At 39.6% G+C, this 25,075-nt stretch overlaps 1 protein-coding gene across 2 annotated transcripts in view; it reads left to right on the plus strand.

Annotated features, from left to right (window-relative positions):
- Positions 1–25,075, plus strand: part of TRANK1 (tetratricopeptide repeat and ankyrin repeat containing 1) — a 51,381-nt gene that overhangs the window by 23,469 nt on the left and 2,837 nt on the right. The window contains exons 10-22 of one of the 2 annotated variants that reach the window (XM_041466513.1): positions 1,370–1,525; positions 1,890–2,141; positions 3,012–3,188; positions 4,576–7,455; positions 8,057–8,256; positions 8,717–8,854; positions 11,653–11,793; positions 12,480–12,636; positions 13,486–13,574; positions 17,530–17,633; positions 19,214–19,346; positions 20,199–20,344; positions 21,364–24,434. In XM_041466513.1, coding sequence (XP_041322447.1) covers positions 1,370–1,525; positions 1,890–2,141; positions 3,012–3,188; positions 4,576–7,455; positions 8,057–8,256; positions 8,717–8,854; positions 11,653–11,793; positions 12,480–12,636; positions 13,486–13,574; positions 17,530–17,633; positions 19,214–19,346; positions 20,199–20,344; positions 21,364–24,434 — 7,644 coding nt within the window. Of the gene's footprint in view, positions 1–1,369; positions 1,526–1,889; positions 2,142–3,011; positions 3,189–3,227; positions 3,375–4,575; positions 7,456–8,056; positions 8,257–8,716; positions 8,855–11,652; positions 11,794–12,479; positions 12,637–13,485; positions 13,575–17,529; positions 17,634–19,213; positions 19,347–20,198; positions 20,345–21,363; positions 24,435–25,075 lie in introns of those variants that run through there. The other variant, XM_041466514.1, reaches the window with a different exon arrangement.

The raw sequence follows: 25,075 nt of genomic DNA on the forward strand, positions 1-25,075 counted from the left end.
GGGGGGGGTTTTTTTTTTTTTTTTTTTTTTTTTAATTTTTTTTTTTTTTTTTTTTTTGGTTTTATATTGGGGTTTTTTTTCGCAATGCACAGCCTGCAACAGTTTTCTAAGCTTTGTGAAAATGAGAGGCTGGACAATAAGGTTTACAGGCAACAATCTGAGGTTACTCCTTCTTTCTAAAAAGATGACCAACCCTGTCTCTCTCTTTGTCCTAAGAGATAAAGCTATTGTTTAGTTTGCTCTTTCATGTATCTGAATTCCTTGAAGCATTTAGGAAATCCAAGCCAAGTTTTTTGGTGTTTTTTTAAGGGCATTTATTGGAACATTGTTTAAAATCTGCTATTTCCCATTACATTAATCTCTTAAAACTTGTAGATAACATTTTGGTTTGGTGTATATTTTTGGCTTTGTTTTTTAATTTTAAGAGGAGAAATTCTTTTATGGCTATATTTTCTTAAATGGCACTGGGGAATAAGACAAGCTCATTAAAAGTGTACGCTGCAAACATTACTGGGTTTAGTCATCTACTCAAAAAATTCTGAACAATTATATAATTGCAGCGTTTTCCTGCCTGCTTACAGAAGCTATTACAGTTTTCAGCCTAGTGAATTATGGTAAATGCAGTCATGGTTTGACCTCAGCTGCCAACTGAGTACCAAGCAGCAGCTCACTCACTTCCCCTTCCCTCCTGTGGTGGGTTGAGATAAGAACAGTCTAAAAATTGAAATAAGGTAAATTACTACCACTCCTATTACTATTATTGTTATAGTTATGAAAAGGAGCAAGAGAGAGGAATAAACCTCAAGAAACACACGTGATGCACAGTACACCTGCTCACACTCCACTAGCTGATGCCCAACCCAACCCCAAGCAGCAATGGTCCCTTCATGGCTAATTCCCCATAGTTTATAGAAAGAACATGACATTCTTTGGTGTGGAATATCCTTTGTCCAGTTCAGATTAGCTGTCCTGGCCGTGCTTCCTCCCAGCTTGTTGTGCATCTGCTCACTGGCAGAGCATGGGACAGGGAGAAGTGCTTGTCTCAGGGTGAGCACTGCTCAGCAGCAACCAAAACATCACTGTGCTATCAACAGTATCCTTGTCCTACATCCAAAGCATGGCGCTGTACCATTTACCAAATAACTATCCCAGGCAAAACCAGAACAAGAGTGTATTTGATGAAAGTATCAAATTTCCTTTGGGGTCTGAAATCCATCACAGGACTGGCATTGGCAGTAAGAGTTTCAGCCATCTGTTTTTAATCTGTCACTACACATTTCTTAGAGCCCTAGGATGTAATGCATTACAGTCTTGCCCTGAAAACATGCTGGCAAGGAAGTGGATTTTCAATTTCTGTAATGTTTTGCAGGTGAGAATGAAAGTGCCACAGCTGATACAGATTCTCTCCAGGATGTTCTGGAACAGTTTGTCCAGTTCTACAGGTGTGAAAATGGAGCACATAATAAAAATGTATTGAAGGAAGATGCAGTTAAGCGATTTCTGAAATGGCTGTCTTCTGTGAAAGGTGCAGTGTTCTTCTTTTCACAAAAATTAATTGCCGTGAAAATTGTGTTTGGTGCTAACATAAACTTAATGCCCTTTTACCCTTCCTTCTGTTATGTGTTTCTGTAACTTTTATGATGGGAACAATGTGGTTTTAATTATATTTAATGTTGTCTTTTGCACTTAGAACCAATGGAATATGCACAGAAATTCATGACGCATCAAAATGTTCAAACTGACTTGGCTGACAGCATAAGGATGGAAAGATATATTTTGCTGTTCCTTACTTTCAATTTAACGAGTTAATTATTCTGAAATTAGTTCACAATGAGGTGGATTTCATTATGGATCTTTGAGTGAGTTATGTTGTCTTGACTGTCTTGCAGAAATCCCTGAAGAAATCTCATGCAACATCTCCAATGCCTGTGCTAACAGCTTCATAAAACAGTTGCTGGGGAAGCAAATGTGGCATAAAGTTTTGCTGCTCCTAACAGGGAAAGCCAGTGGGGAAAATCCGTCAGGTGGAGGACTCTTCAAAACCTGCAGTCTTTCAGATGTTGACATTGGCAACATTATCCAGCAGTGTGAAAAATTGGACGTGCACGTGCACCTCATAAGATGCTTGCTTGAACGAGGAGGTGAAAAACTGTGGTATTAATGTGCTATAAGAAATGCAGTATGTTATTTGACATGTTGGGAGCAAGATAGTCTCAGAAATACCAGCACATGGGGTTTTTGTGGCTCTGTGTAAGTGCAGCAGCTTGTTGGAGTGCAGTGCATTGGCTGCATCTGCTGTGTGGGACATGGTGTAGCTAATAAGGCTGCATGGGTGGAAAATGTTTATCAAATGAAATTTTTCTGCTAGGATTAGTAAAAGGCCAAGGACTATCATTGCTCCTGCATCTGTAATTTGTTTTGGGCCTCAATTTCTCTGTCTTCATCCACAATATTGTCCTGGTAGAAAGTGTAAGCCATAGTCTTTGAGTTCAGTCTGCTGTTAGGCTACAAGTAGTGGACTACTTCATTGATTTCAAAGGCATGACCAGATGTCTTTCTTTTTTTAACTAGAGTAGACGTCATCATACTTTGTGTTTTGCATGAACTTATTCCTAGGATCCCTCTGGCATATTTAATTTAATCTTATAGCTTGATGTCAGCTATAAGTTATGGACACATGGTCCTGTTGAAGCCTTTTGAAAGCCAGAGGAGCAAGGAGGCCTCTTGTTTCAGTCAATAACTGACTGACTTGGAGAAGATATGTTCTGGCCTTTATGTCTTCCTATCACAACAGAAGGACTGATTGTTCAGTTTAATGAGAGACAAGGGGAAATAATGAAGATTTTATTAGTTAAAAAGTGTTTTAACAGATACATGTAAAAAGCTGGCAAAAAAATACCCCATCACCTGCCTGGCAATCAGCATCTGACTGCATCTGTTCAGAGCTTTCTGCATTTAGCAGATTGGTGTATTAGTTTTAAACCCTCATATTTTCCTGTCCTTCACACTAGCTCTGCCTGATGGTTTTGGAACCAACTCTGAAATCCCACTGAAAATATGCCTCAGAAAGAATTACTTTGAACTGGCGTATTTGCTGCTTACCAAAGGTGCAGACCCTCAAAACCTCTCTGTTACACAAGGCGATACTCCTTTGCATGCTGCAGTTTTCATCTGTTTGAATAAAAAAGGTAAGGCTTTAGCTGTTGAAAACATTCCCCATTCCTTACCTGCCCGTTCTGCTGTTGCAGGGACAGTGCATCAGGATGTCTGACTGTGTCTTGCTCAGCCCCCAAAGTCTGCAGGCCAGAGGATACACAGCGGTTAAGCTGATGTGTTCTGCTTTGTGGCTGTGCTGGCTGGGACTGTGAGGAAAGGTAAAGGCAGCTCAGGTGACATGGGGGAATCAAGGAAGGCTCCTCCTCTCTGAAACCCTGTAAAATGAGTGCTAGGTGGGTTGGAAGAAACAAAGGTAAAGTTAGAGCAATGGCAGCAGACTTTGAAGGAAATCCTGCAGTAGCATCTGAAATCTGTTTATCTGTTTTTGTTCTGTCATAAATCAGGTAGAGTTTTGTTCAGGGGAGAAGTGAGTGAAAGAACTGTAGGGCTTATGTAAAAACATTAAAAGCTAGGATAAACTGTGAAATTGATCCTCTAAATCAGGTTTGATTTAAAGTTAAGAAAAAAGTCAGTTTTTGAGTTGAAGGATTAAAATGATTTAAAATATTGAATTTATTGACTTTTAAAGCACAAACATTTCATTGAATGGCTTTAGAGAGATTAAAAGCATAGATAATGCCAGTTGTCATTTTAAAATAAAAATATTAAGAAGTCCCTTGACAATATATTCTCTGAAGTATTTTTCACCGTGCAAAGTTTTTGATGTGCAGTTTCTTTACCGTGATTTTGGCTTGTCACTATTTTACAGCTAGAATATAAATGTTTCACATATATTGTCTCATTTAAATCACATCTATTATCTGGATGAAATCTAGAAGGCTGTAGAATATATATGTATTTTTTCCCCCCCAGGGAGGTAACTAATCTTATTTTGTAGGAAGTTGCTCCAGGGACCTCAAATATCAGGAAATAATTGGGATTTCCTGCAGGTTATTTTAGTAAAGCAAAGTTATCTGCAGCAGTTTACTTCTGGGTGCCTTATTAAAGTGAACCAAATGACCCCAGAGCACTATCTCGAGCTGCTGCTTGTCTGAATGACAGGGCACCAGTGTCCCTTGGGAAGCAGTCAGGGCTGATGTTGGAAAATGAACAAATCTGTCTGTACCCAGAGGTTAAAAAAAGAATGAAATTGACTGATGCTATGGGAATAATTGCAGCACTAGGAATTTCTAAAGCATTACTGCCTTTGTATTGTTTTTCCTGAAACTTGGGAAAGCTCAGTTTTGAGCTGTTTCAGTGAACGTGTTTTATAAACATGAAATGTAGTTTTTGTTTTTCTTTTTAAAAGCAACTGAGTTTCATTACTAGCAGCAGAAAAAAAAGTATTGAAATTCTTTACATATAATGCAGACTTGTAAAGCAAGTTAGTTTATTTTCTGTTTGTTCTCCTGCTTTCAGATGGCATTGGTTTAAACATCCTAAATTATCTACTTGACCTCTTTGCTTCAAGACCACCTGACTTTCCATATCTTAATCCAAACATACAAGATGACAACGGAAATACAGTGATGCATATTGTTTTCCAGAGAGGATTTTCAAAGCAGACTAAGAGAATAGTGGAGTTATTGGCAAAATTTGACATTAACTTCAACATAAAAAACAAATCAGGAAAAGATGTGATGCATAGAATTAAGAAGAGAGATCCACTACTAGAAGCCTGGAATAATGCCACACAGGAGAAGAAGAGGCACCGCCAAGACAGAGCAGGGCAGTTGGTTAAAACATCTAAACCCATTCCAGCCTCTGAGATTTCACAGTCAAAGAGCACAGGGCGTTCTTCATCTGGGTTCTCATTAAAGGCACCATCTGGCAACGCAGTGCATAATGATTTAAAAACCCCATGTTCCATGAAAACAAAAAAAGGTCAGTTGGCAAAGCAGGAAACAGAAGGAATAAACAGCCCTTTAACACTGCAGGAAAGTCTAGTGCAGGCAATCACAGCTTTAATTCAGCAGTTGAAAGTGAGCGACACCCTGAAAAAGGATCATTCTCTGGTGCAAAAGCCATCTTCAGCCCAGACTAATTCGGAAGAGGGAAGGAGTTCCTTGCAACCTGGTGGAAGCATAGCTCATCCTGAAAGAAAAGAGGATGACTGGGAGAAAAAGAAGGGAGCAGGGGAATTTACTATGGCCCTGCCTAATGGAGAGAAGGAAGAACTTCTAGTGGAAGAAAAGGGGAAGAGTCTGGATATTGAGGCATATGTGCAGGAGTTTGATAACATGACTTGGGAAATAGAGTGCACTCCCGAAATGCTAAAGACTTTGAGCAGTAAAGCTGTGCCTCATTATCTGAAAGCTAAAACCATAATGACAATTAAGCGCCTTGGCAATGGGGAATGGTCTAGGGGTCTCCAGAAGCCACTGAAGCACTTGAAAGCTGATATCCAGCTGTATGAAGCCAAACTGGGCAAAGGTGCAAGAATGCTATGGGAACTTGCCATTGACTTTTCTCCTCGTTGCAGTGAGAGTCCAGAAAAGATCATGGAGACAGAACAGACAAAAAGTCATCTAGAAAAATCAGGTAGAGTTTACACAGAAATAATTAGAATTTGGGCCATTGTTCTTGACCACTGCAAGCTGAACCGTGCCTTAGAAAATATATGCATTTCCTACAACCGTGGCTTATCCTGCATTTTGAGGAAAAAGCTCAAGGGTATAAACGAAGGACATCAGAACCACAGTGTGACAACACAGAAGCGTGTTCCACGTTGTTACGTTGAAGACATGGAGGCAGAAAAATCAAAAGAACATACCATACCTGAGTATTTCCCTCCAGCTAGTGCAGCAGAGCTGGAATACAATATAATGAAATTTCACAGCTTCAGTACTAACATGGCACTTAACATTATAAATGATGTGCAGTCTTCTGTTGATTACCCTTTCCGTGTTGGGGAGTTGGAGTATGCAGTGATTGATCTCAATCCAAGGCCTATGGAACCAATCATTTTAATTGGGCGAAGTGGGACAGGGAAGACAACTTGCTGCTTGTATAGGCTTTGGAAGAAATTCTATTCATACTGGGAAAAATCCACTTTGGCAGGTGGACCTCTGTTGGAGAGGCAGACATGGCAGCAGAGGCAGTGCAGTGAGGTTGAAAAAGCAAGTTCAGGGAGCGAAGAGAGTGAGCTAAAACATGAGAGTGATAATTCAAGTGAGGAGCAGGTGAGTGATGAGCAAAACCAGGACAGCGAGGGTGAAAATGTTCCCGTGGGCACAGCTGGTGCAGAAATGAGTTCATGTGGTGACCATGAAGAAGACCAGACATGTAGTGCAGAAGCGTCAAACAGGCTGGAGCACCTGCACCAGATCTTCGTGACAAAAAATCCTGTCTTGTGCCGAGAAGTTCAGAAGAATTTCATTGAACTTAGCAAGTCTTCCAAGGTGACCAGTCACTTCAAACCTCTGGACCCAAGTATTCACAGGCTACAAGACATTAAAGATGAAAATTTTCCGCTGTTTGTCACCTCCAAGCAGTTGTTGCTGTTACTAGATGCATCCATGCCTGACCCATTTTTTCCAAGAAATGAAGATGGAAGTCTTAAAAGAGCAATTGTTGGTTGGAGTCCTCAGGAAGACTTTGTTGTACCAAATTGGCAGGATGAGGATGAAGAAGGTAATCTTGAAGCAGAACATGGTGATGATGGAGGAGCTGCAGATGGGTGCTCTAAGGAAAGTGATCCTTGGACTTTTGTGACTTACAATGTATTTGCAAATGAAATATGGCCAAAAATGATAAAAGGTAAAAGCTTGTACAATCCAGCACTGGTTTGGAAGGAAATCAAATCATTTCTGAAAGGCTCTTTTGAGGCACTGAGTTGCTTTGGGGGCAAGCTTACTGAGGAGCAGTACAAAAATCTAGGCCGAAAGAGATCACCAAACTTCACGGAGGACAGGAGTGAGATCTATTACCTCTTCTGTCTTTATCAGCAGATACGATCACAGAGAGGTTACTTTGATGAAGAAGATTTGCTGTATAATTTATCTCAAAGACTTTCAAAGCTCAGGGAGCTGCCGTGGTCCATCCATGAGTTTTATGGCGATGAGATACAGGATTTCACGCAAGCTGAGCTGGCCCTGTTAATGAAATGCATTAATGACCCTAATGCCATGTTTCTAACCGGTGACACTGCCCAGAGCATAATGAAAGGAGTTGCTTTTCGTTTTAGTGACCTGAGGTCGCTGTTTCATTATGCAAGCAAGAGCTCTGTGAACAAGAAGCAGCGTGTTAGGAAACCGAAAAGGATTTATCATTTGTACCAGAACTACAGGTCCCATTCAGGTAGAGTAACAAATTTATTTATGATCAGAGCCTGTGCTCTTCAGTTGTCACTAATAATTGAAGTTCTCTGCTGACCAGTTGAAAGCCAGTCTCTTATGTGACCTATTTTTCAAAAAGATCAGATGGACAGCTTTTTCTGATATGTCAGTTCTGTTTTTTGACATCGCAGCTGGAAAACCAAAAATGAATGGTTTTTAAATTGTAATTTTTTGAACTCTCATGCTTACTGGATGCTTTGGCTGTGTTTGAGGGAAAATTTAAGAAATAATCATTCCCGTTTCTGTTGTCCTATCCCCCAAAGCACTAAATTTTGCAGCATTGGTGTGCTGCTTCTGCTTTTCTTACTTGTTTCCCATTTGTGATCTTTATTTTGCGAGAATGCTGCCAAGCCACTGTAGCATGTTTTCTGATCTTTAGAGGCCCAAGAATGACATCCACTCAAATTGGCAGAAACATAAATTGAAGCTTACAGCTTCAGCCTTCCCTGATTAGTGTTTTTGTTATTATATTTCTTAGTTCCAAATTTCTAGCAGAACCTTTTGAAAGTGTGTTTGCAAGGACTTCAGGCTGAAGTTTAAAACTCGCTTTCTGCTTTTTGCAGGTATTCTCCATTTAGCATCTGGAGTGGTTGATTTGCTCCAGCATTATTTTCCAGAATCTTTTGATCGCCTTCCTCAGGACCGTGGTCTCTTTGATGGGCCGAAACCTATAGTCTTGGAGTCCTGCAGTGTTAGTGACCTAGCAATTCTGCTGAGGGGCAACAAACGGAAAACACAACCCATAGAATTTGGAGCACATCAGGTTTGCTTTTCTTAGGCTTTTTGCAGATTCTGCCAGCTCTGTTGCTAAATAATAGTCTTGTATGAACTGCCCACAACTTTCTTTTTTAAGCACTTGTCTCACTGATAAATTAGGCATTTCAAGCTTAGAAACCTTTATTGTGTTGGTTTCTGTTTCTTCTTAATACGTCTGGTTTTTTCTGTTCTTTTTTTGGTGTGAGGTATTGTCTGACCTGTTCCTTTCTAAATCCAAATTTTCTTACACCACATCTAAAACTGTCTGCACATAGCACGCATTTGTCAGTCTTCTAGTGGCAGCATTGTGACCCTTTTTGTGGAGTGTGCTGAAATGTCTTTGTGAAATGTTGCCTAGTTTTTAGAAGGGTCTTGTATTATCATCATGTTTGTCTTTCTCTATGTAACAGTTGCCTTTTTTTTTCCTTTTTCTGCTTTCTAATTTTTTTTAATGTATTTTATGGCAGGTGGTATTAGTGGCAAATGAAACTGCAAAGGAGAAGATACCTGAGGAACTTAGTTTGGCACTTGTACTGACAATTTATGAAGCAAAGGGCTTGGAATTTGATGATGTCCTCCTTTACAACTTTTTCACAGATTCAGAGGTATTTAATTCTTAGCCTTTTTCTTCATTTTTTCTGAAGTCTATCTTTCCTGTGATGTAATTGGTGGTTCAGCTGGGAAAGGATTCACCCTTTTCTCTGAAGATGAGTGGTTTCATCAGAGATCATAGGTTTATTAATTGAGATGTGTTTCCTTAAGTGCTGCATTTTCCTTCAGGTTTACTGTTGAAATTTAAGGGCAAGCCTTGGGGTACACACCACACTGCACACACACACACACACACACACACGCACACACTCTTCTGCTGCACATCAAGACTACTCTTCTGACCCCAGCCAGGCAAGTATTCCAAGTATTCCTTACTGAACATGCCTGCAGACACTCCATGTACCCATGACTGAGTTACTCTGTGATTAAACATTCAGCGTATGAACAGCCTTGTTGCAGATGTCCTCTGCCTGTACCCCTCAAAACAGTGTCTCACGTGGTTTTCAGCAGATGAAAACCACAAGAAAACTGAGGGCAGCTTACTGGTGGCTCTTCACAGAGGTTAGTGAATGTTATGTGATAAGGGCAGAAGGAAGGAGCTTGAGGTAAATACTGGCTGTCATGGTAGATTTCTCAAAGTTGGTTTGTTTCTGGTGATGCAAGTTGTAATCAGGAAAACAACAGGCCATTTATCAGGATTTAGCAGAATCAGTTTAGCAGAGTTGAGTTGTGTAGAGCATTTAGCTTAGACTAATATATGTCAGGCCTGGAGAACTGTTTTCATACAATTCTTCCATGCTTCTGTGAGTCATGAGTAATTGAGTTGATTTGAGCAGCTAAACAAGCAAGCAAGAAAGCAGCTCACCCTGAGGTTTTCCAGTTTAGAAAAGCTGAATCTCTGAACTGTTGTAAACACAGCAGAATGGCCGTGTGCACTTCATAAAGTGATGGGGTTTCTTTATATTTGTCTTGAAAATGAGATTTAAGAAGAGTCTTGTTTCAGGAAGCAGATGTGAATGGAAAAATCTAGAAGGCAAAAAAGTCAAGCCCCCAAAACACAGCAAGCTCTTGACCAAACTGATACCTTTATCTGGTTATCATGTTACAATCTATGACAGGCTTAGGAATATCTTCATTGATGATTTTTTGAAATCTTAACTTCAAAGTACATTTTGCAGAAAAGGTTTCCTGTTTTTTTCCCCCCATGGGAAGACAGTTAACTTGTTTTGTGTGGCTGAAAGCTCAGAAATATATAGATTTGTAAAAATGTAATTTCAGACTTATTATGAGTATTTTTCATTTTGTGCCAGAAACTTGGCAGTATTTAATCACATTTCAATTAAATGGAATTTTCAATACCAAGAGGAAAAAATGAACATCACTTAGAATATAGTCACGATTTTAAGGTTATTAGTTTTGCAGGGGATCAGTAGCCTGCAGAGCAGTGTGATCAGGAGCTGGCATTTCCTACGTGGCATGAGAGTGCACAGCACTGATCTGCTGCCACACTTAACTTACAGTTAGGAGTGCCTGTGCATATTTATAGACATCTTTCACATGTCTCTGTGTTGGAGTCCAATATTTTCTGACCACGCTTTTTTAGACTTTTCCCCATGAGTGGGTTTTTTTGCTCACCTCTGAGTGTTCTTACAAGAGGAGGTGTTGGCAGGTGCCATTCCACCCCCTGGCTGAGACCAGCACTAGCAGTTACTGGTGTTCACCATGAAGCTTAATACATTCATCACATGAATGACCAGCCAGATCTTTTCTGGGAACCCTGAGGATGAGAATATACGCCAGCATGGGATATGTGTGGGTCCAGCTCACTGAGCTTGTCAGTCTTGTAGAAGTGGCTGGCTTTCCTAACCTGCAGGTCTAGATCTCTCCAACATGTTTTAGTAGATTTTAGTATGACAAATTGCAGCTTGTGAGTGTTATCCCACCACCATTTACCTTTCATTCTGCCCCAAGCTTGCAGGGAGCTGCCTGCCCCAGCAATCAGCACACCCCCGCTCAGTGAGTTTGCCTGTTGTGGTATTGGGGGTTTGTAGGAGAATCCTCGTCCCTAGGACTAAAACTTGAGCCTCCTCCATGGTGAAGGTAACCTGACTTCCTCCACAGAGGGATCATTGTAAGGGTGTTTAGATGAAAATGTATAGTCCACCCAAGGAGGTTTTCATGTTTAATATCAAATTACTTACTTGATATATTGAGCATTGCATATGATTTGGATCTAGAAGAGTGATACAGCAGTATCTTGAAATCCCAAGGCAAGCATAATATAACAATGGCAATATACATTGGAATCGCAATACAGATGTGACTCCCATTAGTGCTCCTCCCTGTGCATACATACACATATATATATATGTGTATGTATGTAGTATTCCCATTGGCTTCTCCATCATGATGCTGGCCATCCCCAGTCCCTGAAAAGTAATATGCAGCTTGTAGCCAGCTCGAGCCAGTTGCACTCTGAAAGATTTGTTTTCTTTGCTCCTCAGATTTTCGCACAGTCTGTTGGGCTGAGGCACCTCTTTGCTTTTGCCTGGGCAGCTCAGAAAGGTGTAACTCTCTACTAGCTATTTTAGGGAAGGTTGTTTATATGCCTTGATGACCACCTGGTACAGACAAGTATCTCAAGCAAAGGTTGTGTTGAGATGAAGTTTAGCTTTCTCATTGAAAATTGCTGATTATTCTGTACATTCTTCCCTGAGATTATTTTCTCCCCTGGTCTTCTCCTCTTAGCCTTCTTTCACAGAATAGGTCATATCATACAACCTTATCTTGTGCATATGTAGGCAGTAGTAGTTAGTACCTACAAATAAACCTTGTTCTCTTGATATTTCAGGCTAGCAAAGAATGGAAGATAATTTCTTCCTATAGTCCTGATCCAGATGAGCAAGTGGGAAGCAACTTGCTAATTGAAGTGCCATTAGAGGATGCCACTGGTATGCCGGAAAGGACTCCATTTAATGTAGAAATGTACAAGGTGAGTTTTTTGTAACATTAGGAATAGGAAGGACAAATTAAATTCTTAAATCTTTAAAGTAGGGAAATTTCTTAAATCCTTTCATCCTGTCAGTTCCATGTTTATCAAGGTTGCTTTACCTTCTGTAGTTGTTCACATTTCTATAATATAAATGTAATATAATACTGATTTTAAAATATGAGAGATTGTTTGCAAATGTAATTTGATTAGAGAACAAAACCTGTGTCATACACTATTGGATATATTTACAGAACAACTGTGGTTAAAGCAAATAGCAATTCAGCTTGTCAATATTCATTATTGCTATAATTCCTATATTCCTGGTTTCTAATTGGTGTCACTATGTTGAAATTAAGGAAGTTGATTAGAATCTGGTGAGTAAGATAGTTTCAGGATTGTATGGTAAATTAACATTGTATGTGCCAGTGATTAGAAGGAAAATAGCCTGTCATACCTGCAGCTGATCTGTAGTACTAGTTGCTTGTAAGTTAGATGGATAATGGCTTATGTAATTGAGGTCCCATGTTTAATATTTAAATTTGCTTACTTAGAAGCACTTTCTTACTTATTATTTATTCTGTATAAATTCTCTGTTTTCTTATAACTGCAAAGTATGTTTCTTTCTAACCATTTAGCTCATCTGGCATTTCATTTATTTAATTCAATTTCTTTTTGTTCTGCTTCAGATGCTGAATGGAGAACTCAAGCAGTTGTATACTGCAATTACAAGAGCCAGAGTCAATCTTTGGATCTTTGATGAAGACCGTGATAAACGGGCTCCAGCTTTTAAGTATTTCATCAAAAGAAAATTTGTTAAGGTTGTCAAAACAGATGAAAAGAAAGGTAAAGTTGTCCTAAAACTGTCAAACAGTCAAAACTCGTGTTTTCTTGCTTTTAGGCTGTGTAATAAAGGAAGTTAAATGCCGTGGTCCTTCTAACAGTATGCACTGATAACTGCCCTTGCAAATTTCCACTTATTTCAGTGGGTCTTAGTTCTTTTGTCTCTAAAGATCAGTTGAATATGCTAAAGTATAACTTTATTGCTAATTCACTAGTTTAAGTTTTCTTGCTGCCACAGAAGGAGAGTCAGTGATCCTTCAGACATATTTGATCTTGTAATTAGTTTATTGAGTTCTAATCAGTAAATTCAGATATGTAAAATATTCAGTAAGTATGGATGGATTGGTGGTCAATACTCTACTTTTTATATAAGCTTTCTATACTTATCTTAAATATTACACACATGCAGAAATGTCATTTACCAGCCCATTGATGTCTGGTGTTGAGTAAGGGATCCCTCAGCCACGAGGGGTGACCTTAAGAGGCGTTTCCTGCGTAAAGAGAGATCAGGTCATTGCCGCTCAGCCAGTTACTGTGGAGAGAGCTCAATGGACCCTGATGGCTGCAGATATTTATAGCTTAAAGTGGTCAATTTGTAGTCAGATTTTCTGCTGTGTTCATGCAGTTTCAGCCCCTTACCAGCACAGTCTCCAGCCAGGCTCTGGGGCTTTTTGTATTCTCACTGGTAGCTTCACACAATAGTATTGCCACACTTGACTCATAGTTACTATTACTGGTGTAAGCACAAACAGAGCTTGGAACATTGTGAGATAATGCTTAGCTTTGGTACATGATAAGTGGTTTCTGTGGTTTATCCATTCTAACATAAAATGGTCACCCCTGCCCTTGTAGACTTAGATGACAGCATGTTTGCTAAAACTTCAACTCCAGAAGAATGGATTGCACAGGGAGACTACTATGCCAAACACCAGTTCTGGGAGGTAGGAACATATGTTTATCTGAAATAAGGATTCTTGCTTATTGTGAAACCTTTTCTTTTCTCTCTATCTATAAAACCATCTGTAAACCTTCAGTTGCTCTTAAGCCGTCTGCCTTAGTTTGTGGTTTGTAGCTGTGTGTCTACTTGTAAATGACTTACAAGAACTGAGCAGGGAGAGGAAGCCTTTTTTTGTAATCTTAAATTCACTGCCCAGAAATTTGCAGTCTCATGAGGGAAATACATTTTAATGCACACAAATGAAAGACAGTTGGAAAAACAATTATTAGCATCCATCAGAATTGACTGATATGTGTGAATCTAAACCATGTTCTTGACAGTATCATTGCACATACTGTAGAAAAATGAAAACATTTTCATGGAAGTGTATTAATTTGGGTAGGAAAATGATGGTTTCATTCCCTTTGTGTTTAAAGAACATAGAGATTTTACAGTCTTTTGTTTCCTACCTTCCTAGTTAATACAGTCCAGATATGGGATGACAGTTAGTGGCATTGAAGCAAAACTCAGCCAGGATGGCAACATCAATGAAATATTCTACAGGGAGATAAGGGACGTATCTAGATCAAATGCTTTTGTCCTTATGGGTGATTTTAACTTCCCACACATTAACTGAGAAAATCATACAGTGGACACAAACAGGTCCAGGAAGTTTCTGGAGCATGTTGAAGCTAACTTCTGGGTGCAGGTACTAGGGGAGCTGACCTCCTAATAAACAGAGAGGCATTTGTGAATAAAGTGGGGATTCCTTGTCTTGGTCACAGTGACCACAAAGTAACTGAGTTTCAAGTTGTTGACTGTAGAAGTCCTGCATACCCTGGATATGGGGAGAGCAGACTTGGTCTGCAGAAGGAGCTAATTAGTAAGGTCCCTTGGGAATTCATGAACGACAGGCACTTTTTAAGGGCTATCTCTGAAGCATGCAGACGCAGGAAATTCCAAAGGGTCAGAAGTCAAGCAACCGGGGCAGAGTCTGGCTGAACAGGCATCTTCTTCTTGAACTTAGAGGAAAAGGGAAAGTGTGTGGACATTGGAACACTTTCCAAGTGGAGATGACAGAGGAGGGTAGCAGAGATGCTGTTTGTCACTGTAAGGAGAAAATTTATGTGGCCAAACCTCAAGTAGAGTTCAAGCTATCCAGCACTGTGAAGGACAACAAAAAGGTCATTTTAAAACACATTAACAGCAAAAGAAGGAATCGACATAACATTGGTCCATTACTTGATAGGGTCATTTACCTTACAAATAGGGACACAGGCAAGGCAGAGACATTTAATGTCTTCTTCACCTCTGTCTTTAACACTGATGATGTGCTGCAAGACTGTGACTTGGGGGATGATAGACTCACAGCTGACTCTGCACTACTTTGAGACTTGCTGCTGCAGCTGGATGCACATAAATCTATTTGGCTTGATGGGATTCATTCCAGGTACTGAATGACTTGGCCCATTTTATTGTGGGTCTCTTTCCATTATTTTTCGAAGGTCTTGGGAGTCTGGAGAGGTCCCAGTCAATTGGAAGCTGGCAAATGTCCCAGTTTTCAAGAAAGGTAAAAAGGAAGACCCTGGTAATTACAGGCCTTTCAGTCTGTCTTTGGTGCCTGGTATAATTATGGAGATGATTATTCTGGGAGTTACTGAAAATAACATTTGAGTGACAGTGCAGTCATTAGTCATAGGCAGCATGGGTTCACTATGGGAAAGTCCTATTTAACCAACTTAATTTCCTTTTATGACAAGGATACTCATCTGTTTGACCAGGAGAAGCCAATAGATGTGGTATAGTTTGGTTTTTGTGAAGATTTTAATAGTTTCTCTCACAGTCTCTTTATTCTGGATGGAATTTCAGCACACAGCTAGACAAGTCCATAATACATTAGGTGAGAAACTGGTTGTCAAGTCAGGCTTCAAGGAGTTATAGTAAACGGGGTTATATCAGGCTGGTGACCCGTCACTGGTTGGATTCCCCAGTGCTCAATTTACAGGCAAGTGCTCTTTCATGTTTTTATAAATAATTTGGACATTGGAAAGGAGTGTATATTCAATATGTTTGCAATAATACTAAAGTAGGAGGACACAAAATTGGGAGGAGCTGTTGATTCCCTCAAGGGTAGAGAGGTCCTGCAGAGAGACCTTGATAACCCAGTGGGCTATCACCAAGCTTATGAGATTTAACAAGGGCAAGTGCCAGATTCAGCACCAAGGATGGAGTACTCCTGATTATACATGCAAAACAGGGAATGAGAAACTGGAGAGCAGCCCCATGAAAAGAGATGTGGGAGTTTGGGTTGGTGGCAAGTTGAAGATGAGCCAGCAATTGTGCCTCGATGAGCAAAAATGCAGATGGTGTCCTGGGTGCATCAAATACAGCATTGTGAGCCAGTCAAAGGAGGTGATTGTCCTGCTCTGCTCTGTGCTGGTGCAGACTCACCTGGAGTGGTTTTGGACTACTCGCCTCTGCAGTTTTGGGCACCACAATATAAGAAGGGCAACAGACTATTAGAGGAGGGTGACCAAGATGATGAAAAGTCATGGAACCATAGAATGGTTTGGTTTTGAGGAGGCTCATCCAGTCCCAACGCCCCTGCCATTGCCATGGGCAGCTCTAGAGGACACGTCTTAAGAAGAGCAGCTGAAGTCGCTTGTCTCGTTCAGCTTGGAGAAGAGATGGCTGAGGGCTAACCTCATCACAGTCTACAACTTCTTCAAAGGGAGGTCCTGATCTCCCCTCCTTGGTTATCAGTGATAGGACATGGGGAAATGGAATGGAGTTGGATCAAAAGAAGATCAGACTGGACATAGAAAAGGTCTGCCAGAGAAAGTGGTCTGCCACAGGCACCCCAGGAAAGCAGTCATGGCATTAAGCCATGAATTCAGAGTTCAAGAAGCATCTGGATGACAGTCCTGTGGGTTTGTTTTAGGTAGTCCTGCAGGGGCAGTAAATTTACCTCTATTATCCTTTTAAGTCCCTTTCAATTTGAGATGTTCTGTGATTCTATGAAATAAAACTTCAGATTCTTTTTTGATCGTGTCAGAGGGAAAGCTTCTGTGTTTTGCAGCTAACAACATAAAATTATTTGAAGGGAAGATTAATATTTATAACGAAGCAAAAAACCAAAGGAATCAGTTGCCACTATATAGATAGTCTTTATCTCCCCTTGAAAATAAAAGGCAGTTTTCTAAATGGACAGAAAAGAGTTGAAATAAAAAACCCACAGAACTAAAAAAAAAAAATCATCTTGAAATCTGAAATGTATTAGCTATATTATCTGCAAACCTGTTTTCTTTATAACACTGAGCTTTGCTAATCAGTGCTGCCTTAAGATGACATTATCTGGTGACTTTGGCAGTTCTGAGAGTGGATTGCCCTGTGCAATTTCCAAACAGAAGCAACACTAAATTAATGACTAGAATGAAGAAATCACGGTGTTGCAGAATAAGCAGGGTGGTAATGAAGAAAACCTTGCTAGAAGCATGGTAACTCCCGGTGTTTCTGTTTAGTTTTCACAGAAAGAGCCTGGTATGATAAAAACATTGAGTAAGTGTTCCTTGCTTTTCGATTTCTCTTTGCACACGTTGGTTTTCCTCACTTTTAGTAGTATGTTGTAGGTGCCTGGTGATTTACCAGTTAACGGTTAAGGCTATCATTCAGATTGTGTATGCTATTTGTTCTATCAGCTTACCAGGAATTCTGCTTTTACTACTTCCATGTAATATTGTAATTAATATTCTAATTTTGATAGTTGCATGTGGACTGATTTTAAAGCTTTTCTTTTTGTCCTAAAAATATACCACAATGTTTTACCTTTTCCTTTTTCCAGGCACCCTGCCAATCTTTCTGCTTTCCATTCCAGTGACTGTAAAATTAAGTATTGCTGTTATGTGATAAGCCATGGGCTGGATGCACATCTGTGAATGCTGTGTGTGATTTCACCCCAGGTGGCTGCCAAATGTTACCAAAAGGGAGGAGCAGCTGAGAAGTCAAAACTGGCCTTGACACATGATGCTGTTCTCAAAGTGCATGCAAAGAAAAGCAGCCCAAGGTAAGGTGTCAGTGCAGCTGATTGAGTGTCACTTTGTGGTGCAGAGGGTGAGATTCACACCACAGCTGTGGGACTGGACCGGAGATGCTGGAGAACAGTGCAGGAGGGGTGTCTTCATGAGATTTAAGAAACTGGAATGTCTAGCATTCTAGGATCAGAGGCACTGCTCCGTCTAGGGAGTAGTGGAAGGGCTGTCCAACTGAAATTGGCCCTTGCAAGGGCTTACTGGTTCTGTGAGAGAAAAGCAATAGGATTTTCATTACATCAATAGATATAGATAGGAGAACATATGCCATCAGCAGCGCTGATGGCAACTCACTTTGTTGAGTGAATATGCTAATCCCCGCTGCATATTCACTCAGCAAAGGAGAGGGAATGGTGGTGTGCATTGGGGAAGAAAAGCTGCTAGGAAAAAGTGAGTTTTGGAGTAAAATTAATGTTACAGTCATTTTAAACTAAACAAGCAGGATCAGATCTGAACCAAAAGACAGTTTTAAAGGAACAGATTTTGAGATGAATCATATAGTTCATGATTTCGGCTGTGTAAAATAGCTCAAGAGTTTGACAGGGGAGAGAGTTTGCAGTTTCCTGAAGAGGCTTGGAAACTCTTTGGGACTCATCTCAAATAAGACAGGAAAAAACTTAATGGAGAAAGATCTAAACCTAAGTGAATCAGTTCCTGTTCATGCTGGGGAGACCAGAAACTAGCAATGATAGCAGAATGGGAAAGGAATGACTAGATGAGAGGAAGCTGGCACACAAGGGAGAAGAGGGAAGATCTGAATGCTATTACTGGAGTTAGTTGAGATTTTATCCTTTTTAATTACCTGCTTTATATTAGTGGCCCTGGTTAGAAGTATAATGGTGCTCACAAAATCTCATGATTATAGAGAAACTGTTGATGGGACTGATAAAACTTTCTCAGTTTACTGTGCTTATCAAAAGCTTGCATAAAATTTGAGGAGAAGGAATTTGGTGTATTAGGACATGTTGACAGAACATATGTAACAATGAAACTGCCAAAGTTGAATTATTTTTTTAAATAGTGGTATTAATGCTGGTGTAAACAGCTTAAGTAAGATTTTCATGTGTTCTATATGAAATGCTCTGTACAGTTCTGATTCTCCAGGGTTTTGAATCGTGAATTCAATCTAGATCATGCTGCAGTGATACCTGGAAGGTTGGGATTGTTTGGTCAGACAAAACAAAGGCTGAGAACACATTTGCTTGTGTCTCTAATGACATTGGTGCTAAACAGCAGAAAGGAGAGAACAAGCTAAGGAAAGAGAAGCAGTACAGAATCACAGTAATACAGTACAGTACGGTATATTACAGTATAGTAATATATTAGTTAAAAAAAACTCAAAAGAATCTTTGGACTGTCAGAGCTATCATATTTTGGAACAGACTTGTGGACAGAGCAGTGTCAATACAAAATATAATTAATTGTAAGATCATAACTCATTGGGTAATGTATTAAGAATAATGTGTCATGTCAGTGTTGGTTGGATTCAGTGACAGCTCACATGATGCTAAACTTAATTTGGATGTTAGTGGTAATTTTCTCTTACTTTCTACAGGGAAAAACAGATGGAATATATGACATTGGCTAAGACTTACTTGGAATGTGGAGAACCAAAGCTGTCACTAAAATGTCTGATTCAATCAAAGGAGTTCCGTCTTTGTGCAGAATTGTGTAAAAAATTAGGAAAGGTATTAAATCCTCACCATGTCACTTTCCTTTTCCTACAGATTTTTTTCCTCTCATATTACTCAGAAAGTAATAGTATCTTTTTGTGTCATGGTAATAGCAAAAGTAAACAAGCTCTTTAAGCTGGGCTGTTCAAAAGGAGTAATTTGTCAGAGAACAGGCAGAAGAGAAATGAAGTGGAGCATGATGCAATTATGCAGGCTGGCTTTATTTCTTTGGCTTTCCTCAAATCATTATCAGTCATTTGCAGTCAAAAATTAGTGAATGACTGATGTATTGAAACTTAAGCTGTTGTTTCATTCGGTACTCTGATGATACTGAAACTTCATTGATAACAGCCATTTAAATGGAACCTTAAAACTTGGAAGGGTTAAAGTAGTGTGCTAACAATATGTAATATTTTTATTTTCAGTATGTTTCCCCTAAAAGAATATAAAGTGGTTGTTCCCAAATATTTGAAATTTGAGATATAATGTTAGTGTTCTCTTTCTGCATCCATAACTGCTTTAATTTAATACTATTCATTCTGAGAAATCTGTAAATCAGCAGAAACATGTGCAGTGTTTTCTAACAGCAGGCAGAGCTAGGTGGATAAAATTAATTTGAAAACCTTATATAATACCTTTCATTTTATACTCTAGTTTTTCAGACACAAATATTTTGAAGGTTTTTTAAACAATCTCTTCAGTTTTAGTTATGGTTACTTTAATATGTATTTGATTTTTTTCAGATACTTTAATTACATTTTATTAAAGTGTACTTCTTATGAGACGCATGATGAAATGACAAGATTTATTCCATGCATGTAGTTTTGACTGTTTACTTCAGTTTCATTATTGATTTCTGCATTGCAGATGAAAGATGCTGCAGTTTACTATCAGAAAAGCCAGTGCTACAGAGAAGCATCTGAATGTTATGAACTAATTGAGGAGTTTGATCTGGCCATTAAAATGTATTGTCAGGAAGAACTCTATGAAGAAGCAGCAAAGGCAGTTGAAAGGTATGTCTTGCAAGATGGTACTGGAATATAATTCTCTTTTGCATTTCCAAATTCCATATAATGCAGATGGTTCACTGAAAAATTTTCAAAAGGGTTTTGTCTACTGAGTTTGTTTACATTACCTTTAGTAATGGTAACTGCTTTTTCGAATTATTAAAGCTTCTTTAATACGTAGAGATTGTTCAATCCAAACATTCAAGAATTAAAGTCATTTTACCAACAAACAAGTTTTTAAATCATTCTCCCAAAACATTCATGGAAATTTATCAGCATAGACACAAAAAATCTGCACTATTTCTCTCATTTATTATGAGAAAGATGATAACAAATAGCTGATGATAATTTACTCATCCAACAGGAAAAAGTTACTCATTCTCAGCATGCAGGAGAGAGTATTTCACAAAAGTGGCTTAGGGGATATGTCGATAATTTTATATCAGCCATTAATAATTAATTACTGAATATTCTAAAGTGCATGTTATGAAAGATGCAACCAGGTGTATTGCTCAGACACTCACTAAGCTACAAAGTATATATGCAGATACATATATGCAGATACATACAGCAGGCTTGAAAGAATTTTCTCTAAACTGACAAGTTTATGTAAATTTTGCAGAATATGTGGACCCTTGGAGGATTCACTGAAATACATATTTTTTTTATAAATAGAAGATTAACGCTGATAAAATGTGTTAAAATTATTTGTACATTGATTTGACAGTGTGGAGAATGCTTCACTAATGCTGTAAACCTTGTGATCTTGTTTGTACCAAAAGTTTTAATACTCTTGATTCTGACAGCCTTATGTTGTAATTAATTTCTTTCTGTAGATCTTTTAAGATGATGTGATCCTTTTTCACCTGACAGGCATATCACATTAAACAGTTGGCCTTTTTGTAGGAATGGCTTCTAGGGGAAGCTATTTGTTTAATTGTTTTGGGGTTTTTTTTTTATTGCAGTGTTTTTCTTTGTCTAGATTTGTAATCTGTGGCAGTAAATTGATGTGTCTGTTATTTCAGATATGAAGATATGTTGAATGCAAAAGGTCAAATGTCTTCCAAACTCTCCTGTACAGCAAATCAGCTGTATTTGGAAGCAGCTGCAAAATACCTGAGTATGAACAGGACTGAGGAAATGATGCAAGTCCTCTCAAAACTTGATATAGAGGATCAGCTTGAGTTTCTGAAGTCTCGTGGATGTTTGCACCAAACAGCAGACTTACTGAAAAGTAAGGATCGTCAGGAGGAGGCTGCGAAGTTGATGAAGCAGCACGGGTTTGCTCTGGAAGCAGCCAACCTCACGGCTATAAAAGAGTTCCGCGCATCATGTTTGCTTGCTGAAGCACGTGCCAGGCTGAGTCATGGTTCAGAATTACACCTGGGGAACGTGGAGAGCATCCTAAGAGAAGCCCTTGAACTTTGTGAACAAACTGGGCACAAGTCTGGCATTGCTGAGGCTGTGTTTTTGCAGGGAGCTCTGAAAGGAGACTTCAAGAAGCTGAGCGACGCGTACTGTCAGTTCCTATCTCTGAATCATTCTGCTGGTGCAGTTGAAGCTCTCTTTGTGTTATGTCGCTGCAGCACTCCTAGCCAGAACGTCCTCTTCTTGGCAACACGTGGCTTAATGGCTCTTCTCAGTCTTGTTAGCGGTCTGAAGAAAGCAGCCACCAATGCAGAGAAAGATATGGTGAAGTTATGCTTTGCCTATTTTGGGATTGTCCCAACAGGTGACAGTTGCCAGGTGTCTCAAAATGAAGCTGAACCCATTATCAAGTTTTTGTTAGACAAGCAAAGTCTAAAAGAGAGGAAGGCAAAAGGTGATTTCTCAGTAAGCACAGAGAAGGTAAAATCAGCTTTGAAGCAGCACTTGTTAAGCAGGCTGTGCTTTATCACCCGTGAGTTACTGAGCAAGAAGTACCCTGATATTTGTATGAAGTTCATTGCCGGATTGAACTGTGACGATAAAACCTGTTACCACAGACCCTTGTTGCGTCATGAGGCTAGGACAATATTTCAGTGTAAAATGCATCTGGTGGCAATAAATGGACTGTTGTTGGAAGCCACATGCACTTTCCCTAAAGAGTTACTGAATCAGTGCAAAAACTTTGAGGACATTTTGACTTCTGACAAATATGCATCATGTAAAGCCCTCCTAGGAATGTTTTTTCCTAATCATTTTCATTTGAGAATACTGTCTGAGAACCCAAAGGCATGCAAAGAAATACTGCAATTCAGTAGTGTTATTTCCAAACCTTGTAGAGAGATGTTGAGGAAATACATCACATTTAAGTTTAATAATGAGGACATTGCAGCCAGAAGAGAATCAACTGACTTGTGGCTAAGTGCCATGAAGGTCCTTATCTTATCTTCAGGATATCCTGAAGAATTTGAGAAACTTCTTTATAGAGAAGAGGATAATTATAACAAAGAGCTAATGTTTGCTTTGGCAAAGGCAAAAAGTTCCCCAAGGAATAAAGGCCAGGAAGAAAAGACCAAAGGAATAGAGGGCAGACATGGTATGTTGCTACCTGACAAGAATGCCGAAAATGCAGGAAGAACACACTTGTGCTTCATTCGGCTTCTTGAAAATTCACTTGAGCAATTCTATGTTCGTAAGAACCCGGAAAACTGTAAAAGATTTTTTTTCCGTTTCATGAATGTCCTGATCAAGAAATGCACGAGATACCTGATTCCAAGCATAGGAAATACGGTGATGTTGCTGGAATTCCAGTATATTCTGTGTTGTGCTGTCCTGATGCGTCTCGCCAAGAGCATTACTCTCTGCCTTCCGAAGAGTTACATTGCTCTCCTTCATTACTGGGAGTTTTTGTTCAGACACAAGGACCATTACAAAGAACGTAAAGACACATTTTCTATTATACAGGAGTATAGACCGCAGGACACAAATGCAGCTGTATACTATTTCAGATCTCATCTCTGCTATCTGGCAGAAGTCTTGTGTGGTGTTCATGGGAGGTTCAATGTCCTCCTGGATGCGTTCGGGGATCCCGACTGCATAACTTCAGGGGAGGCTGAGCGGACAGTAGTGCTGTGCTTGGTGATGTTACTGAATGCTGACCAGGTGCAGAGTTCTAAAGATAGATCCCTCTTACGCCACCTCTTTCCTGAAATCAAGGCCATGCTGGAATCGATGAAAAAAGACACTCCCTCTAAAGTACCTAAAAGATTGCTGAGGGTCGTGGAACAAGTGGGTGATGCTACCCATGTAAGAGAAGTTGCTGCAAGCCTGCAAGAGCTGCTGACAGAGCGAGATGAAGAGCACTTGGTTGACTGCTGCTGGAAGTGGGACACTGCCTACAGTCAGGGGCATCCACCCATACGGGGCATCCAGTATGAACGTGTAAACCTTGACAGATTTGTAACCTCTTTGGATGAAACAGAATATGCTGATGAGCTGGAAGAGGAATTTGAAGAGGTGCATTGCTTAGAGGACCAAAAGGATCCCCTGGAAGTCATTGCACTCAGCAAGCAACAGAAGCAAGAGCAGAAAGCATCTGCTCAACGGCAGCTGTATCGTGTGTTCAATTTCATTTCCCTATATGTGAAGTGGAAAAGGAAGGCTCACTCCAGAGTTCATCCTATTGCAATGAAAGAAGAGGAATTCTTATCAGAGATATTCAAAAGAGCAGATATCGACCAAACCCAGTGTGACCTCTGTGGAGTCAGATTCATCCAGAGCTCTGAGAACTATTTCAGCCGGTCAGAGAGCATGGAGGCAGACACTTCTGAACCTCTGACACCAGCTGAGAGCAGTGGAGAAGAAAAGTTGCACGCAGAAGGAAATGCAATTTCTGTGGCCAGTGAGGCCTATATGGAGCACAGAAACACAGAAGAACACATGAATAACCATGCTGCCTACAGACACTATGCTGAGTTTTTCAGAAGAAACATAGATCCAATAATACATGATGGACTGGGAGTAGTGGAGGAGATTACGGGAAGGGATTACACCCGGGACCATTTAGCATATAAAGAAGGTTCCAACTTACGCCAGAGGAAAATCAAAGAGAATATTAAAAAAATTTCAGATGCAGTAGAGGAAATCTATGAGAAAAAAGCCTGGGCTAGAGGTAGGACCTTTCCAATTTTCTTTAAACAACATAATATGTCATTTTTTGGCCAAACTGCTAGACCTGGCAAAGCTCTATTTGAAAATCTTACTGTGGTCAAGAGAAAGGTATTTCAGGTAGCTGATGAAAAGAAGAACTGAGAGAGTTGGAAATATTCAAAATACATTCTAAACTCTTCCAACTTAATGAATTACATAGTAGAGGAATAGTGAATAGTAGCAGATTTTTATAGATAGTAAAGTGAATTTTACATGGTCATGATGTACTATGTTCTCTGAACCTACACAGTTTTACAGCAACTTTATAGTTTTACTGACAGGTCATCTTCACTAATTTTTTTTTTGTTCTTGCTGTTTCCTTTTTACTTCTGCTAGCCATAGTAATTTGGATATGCAGGGGGAGCCTGGTAGGAGTACTTGGAGTATTTGACTAAGGATATCTCTCATTATTCTGCCCTTGAACTGGTAATTTTGCTAGGGCTGAGCAAAGTGGATACTTAACCACAAATCTGTGGTGTGTCAGGTACTCAAAGAAAACACTGGTATTAAAAAAATTTAGTAAATTATGATGCTTAAGATACATGTATTGATATTAGATCTTATTCCCCTCCCCCCCCCATATGCCTAAAGCATTATTTTATG

Source organism: Pyrgilauda ruficollis, unplaced genomic scaffold (assembly GCF_017590135.1).
Source record: "Pyrgilauda ruficollis isolate IOZ18807 unplaced genomic scaffold, ASM1759013v1 scaffold2, whole genome shotgun sequence".
In the NCBI taxonomy this organism is placed as follows: domain Eukaryota; kingdom Metazoa; phylum Chordata; class Aves; order Passeriformes; family Passeridae; genus Pyrgilauda; species Pyrgilauda ruficollis.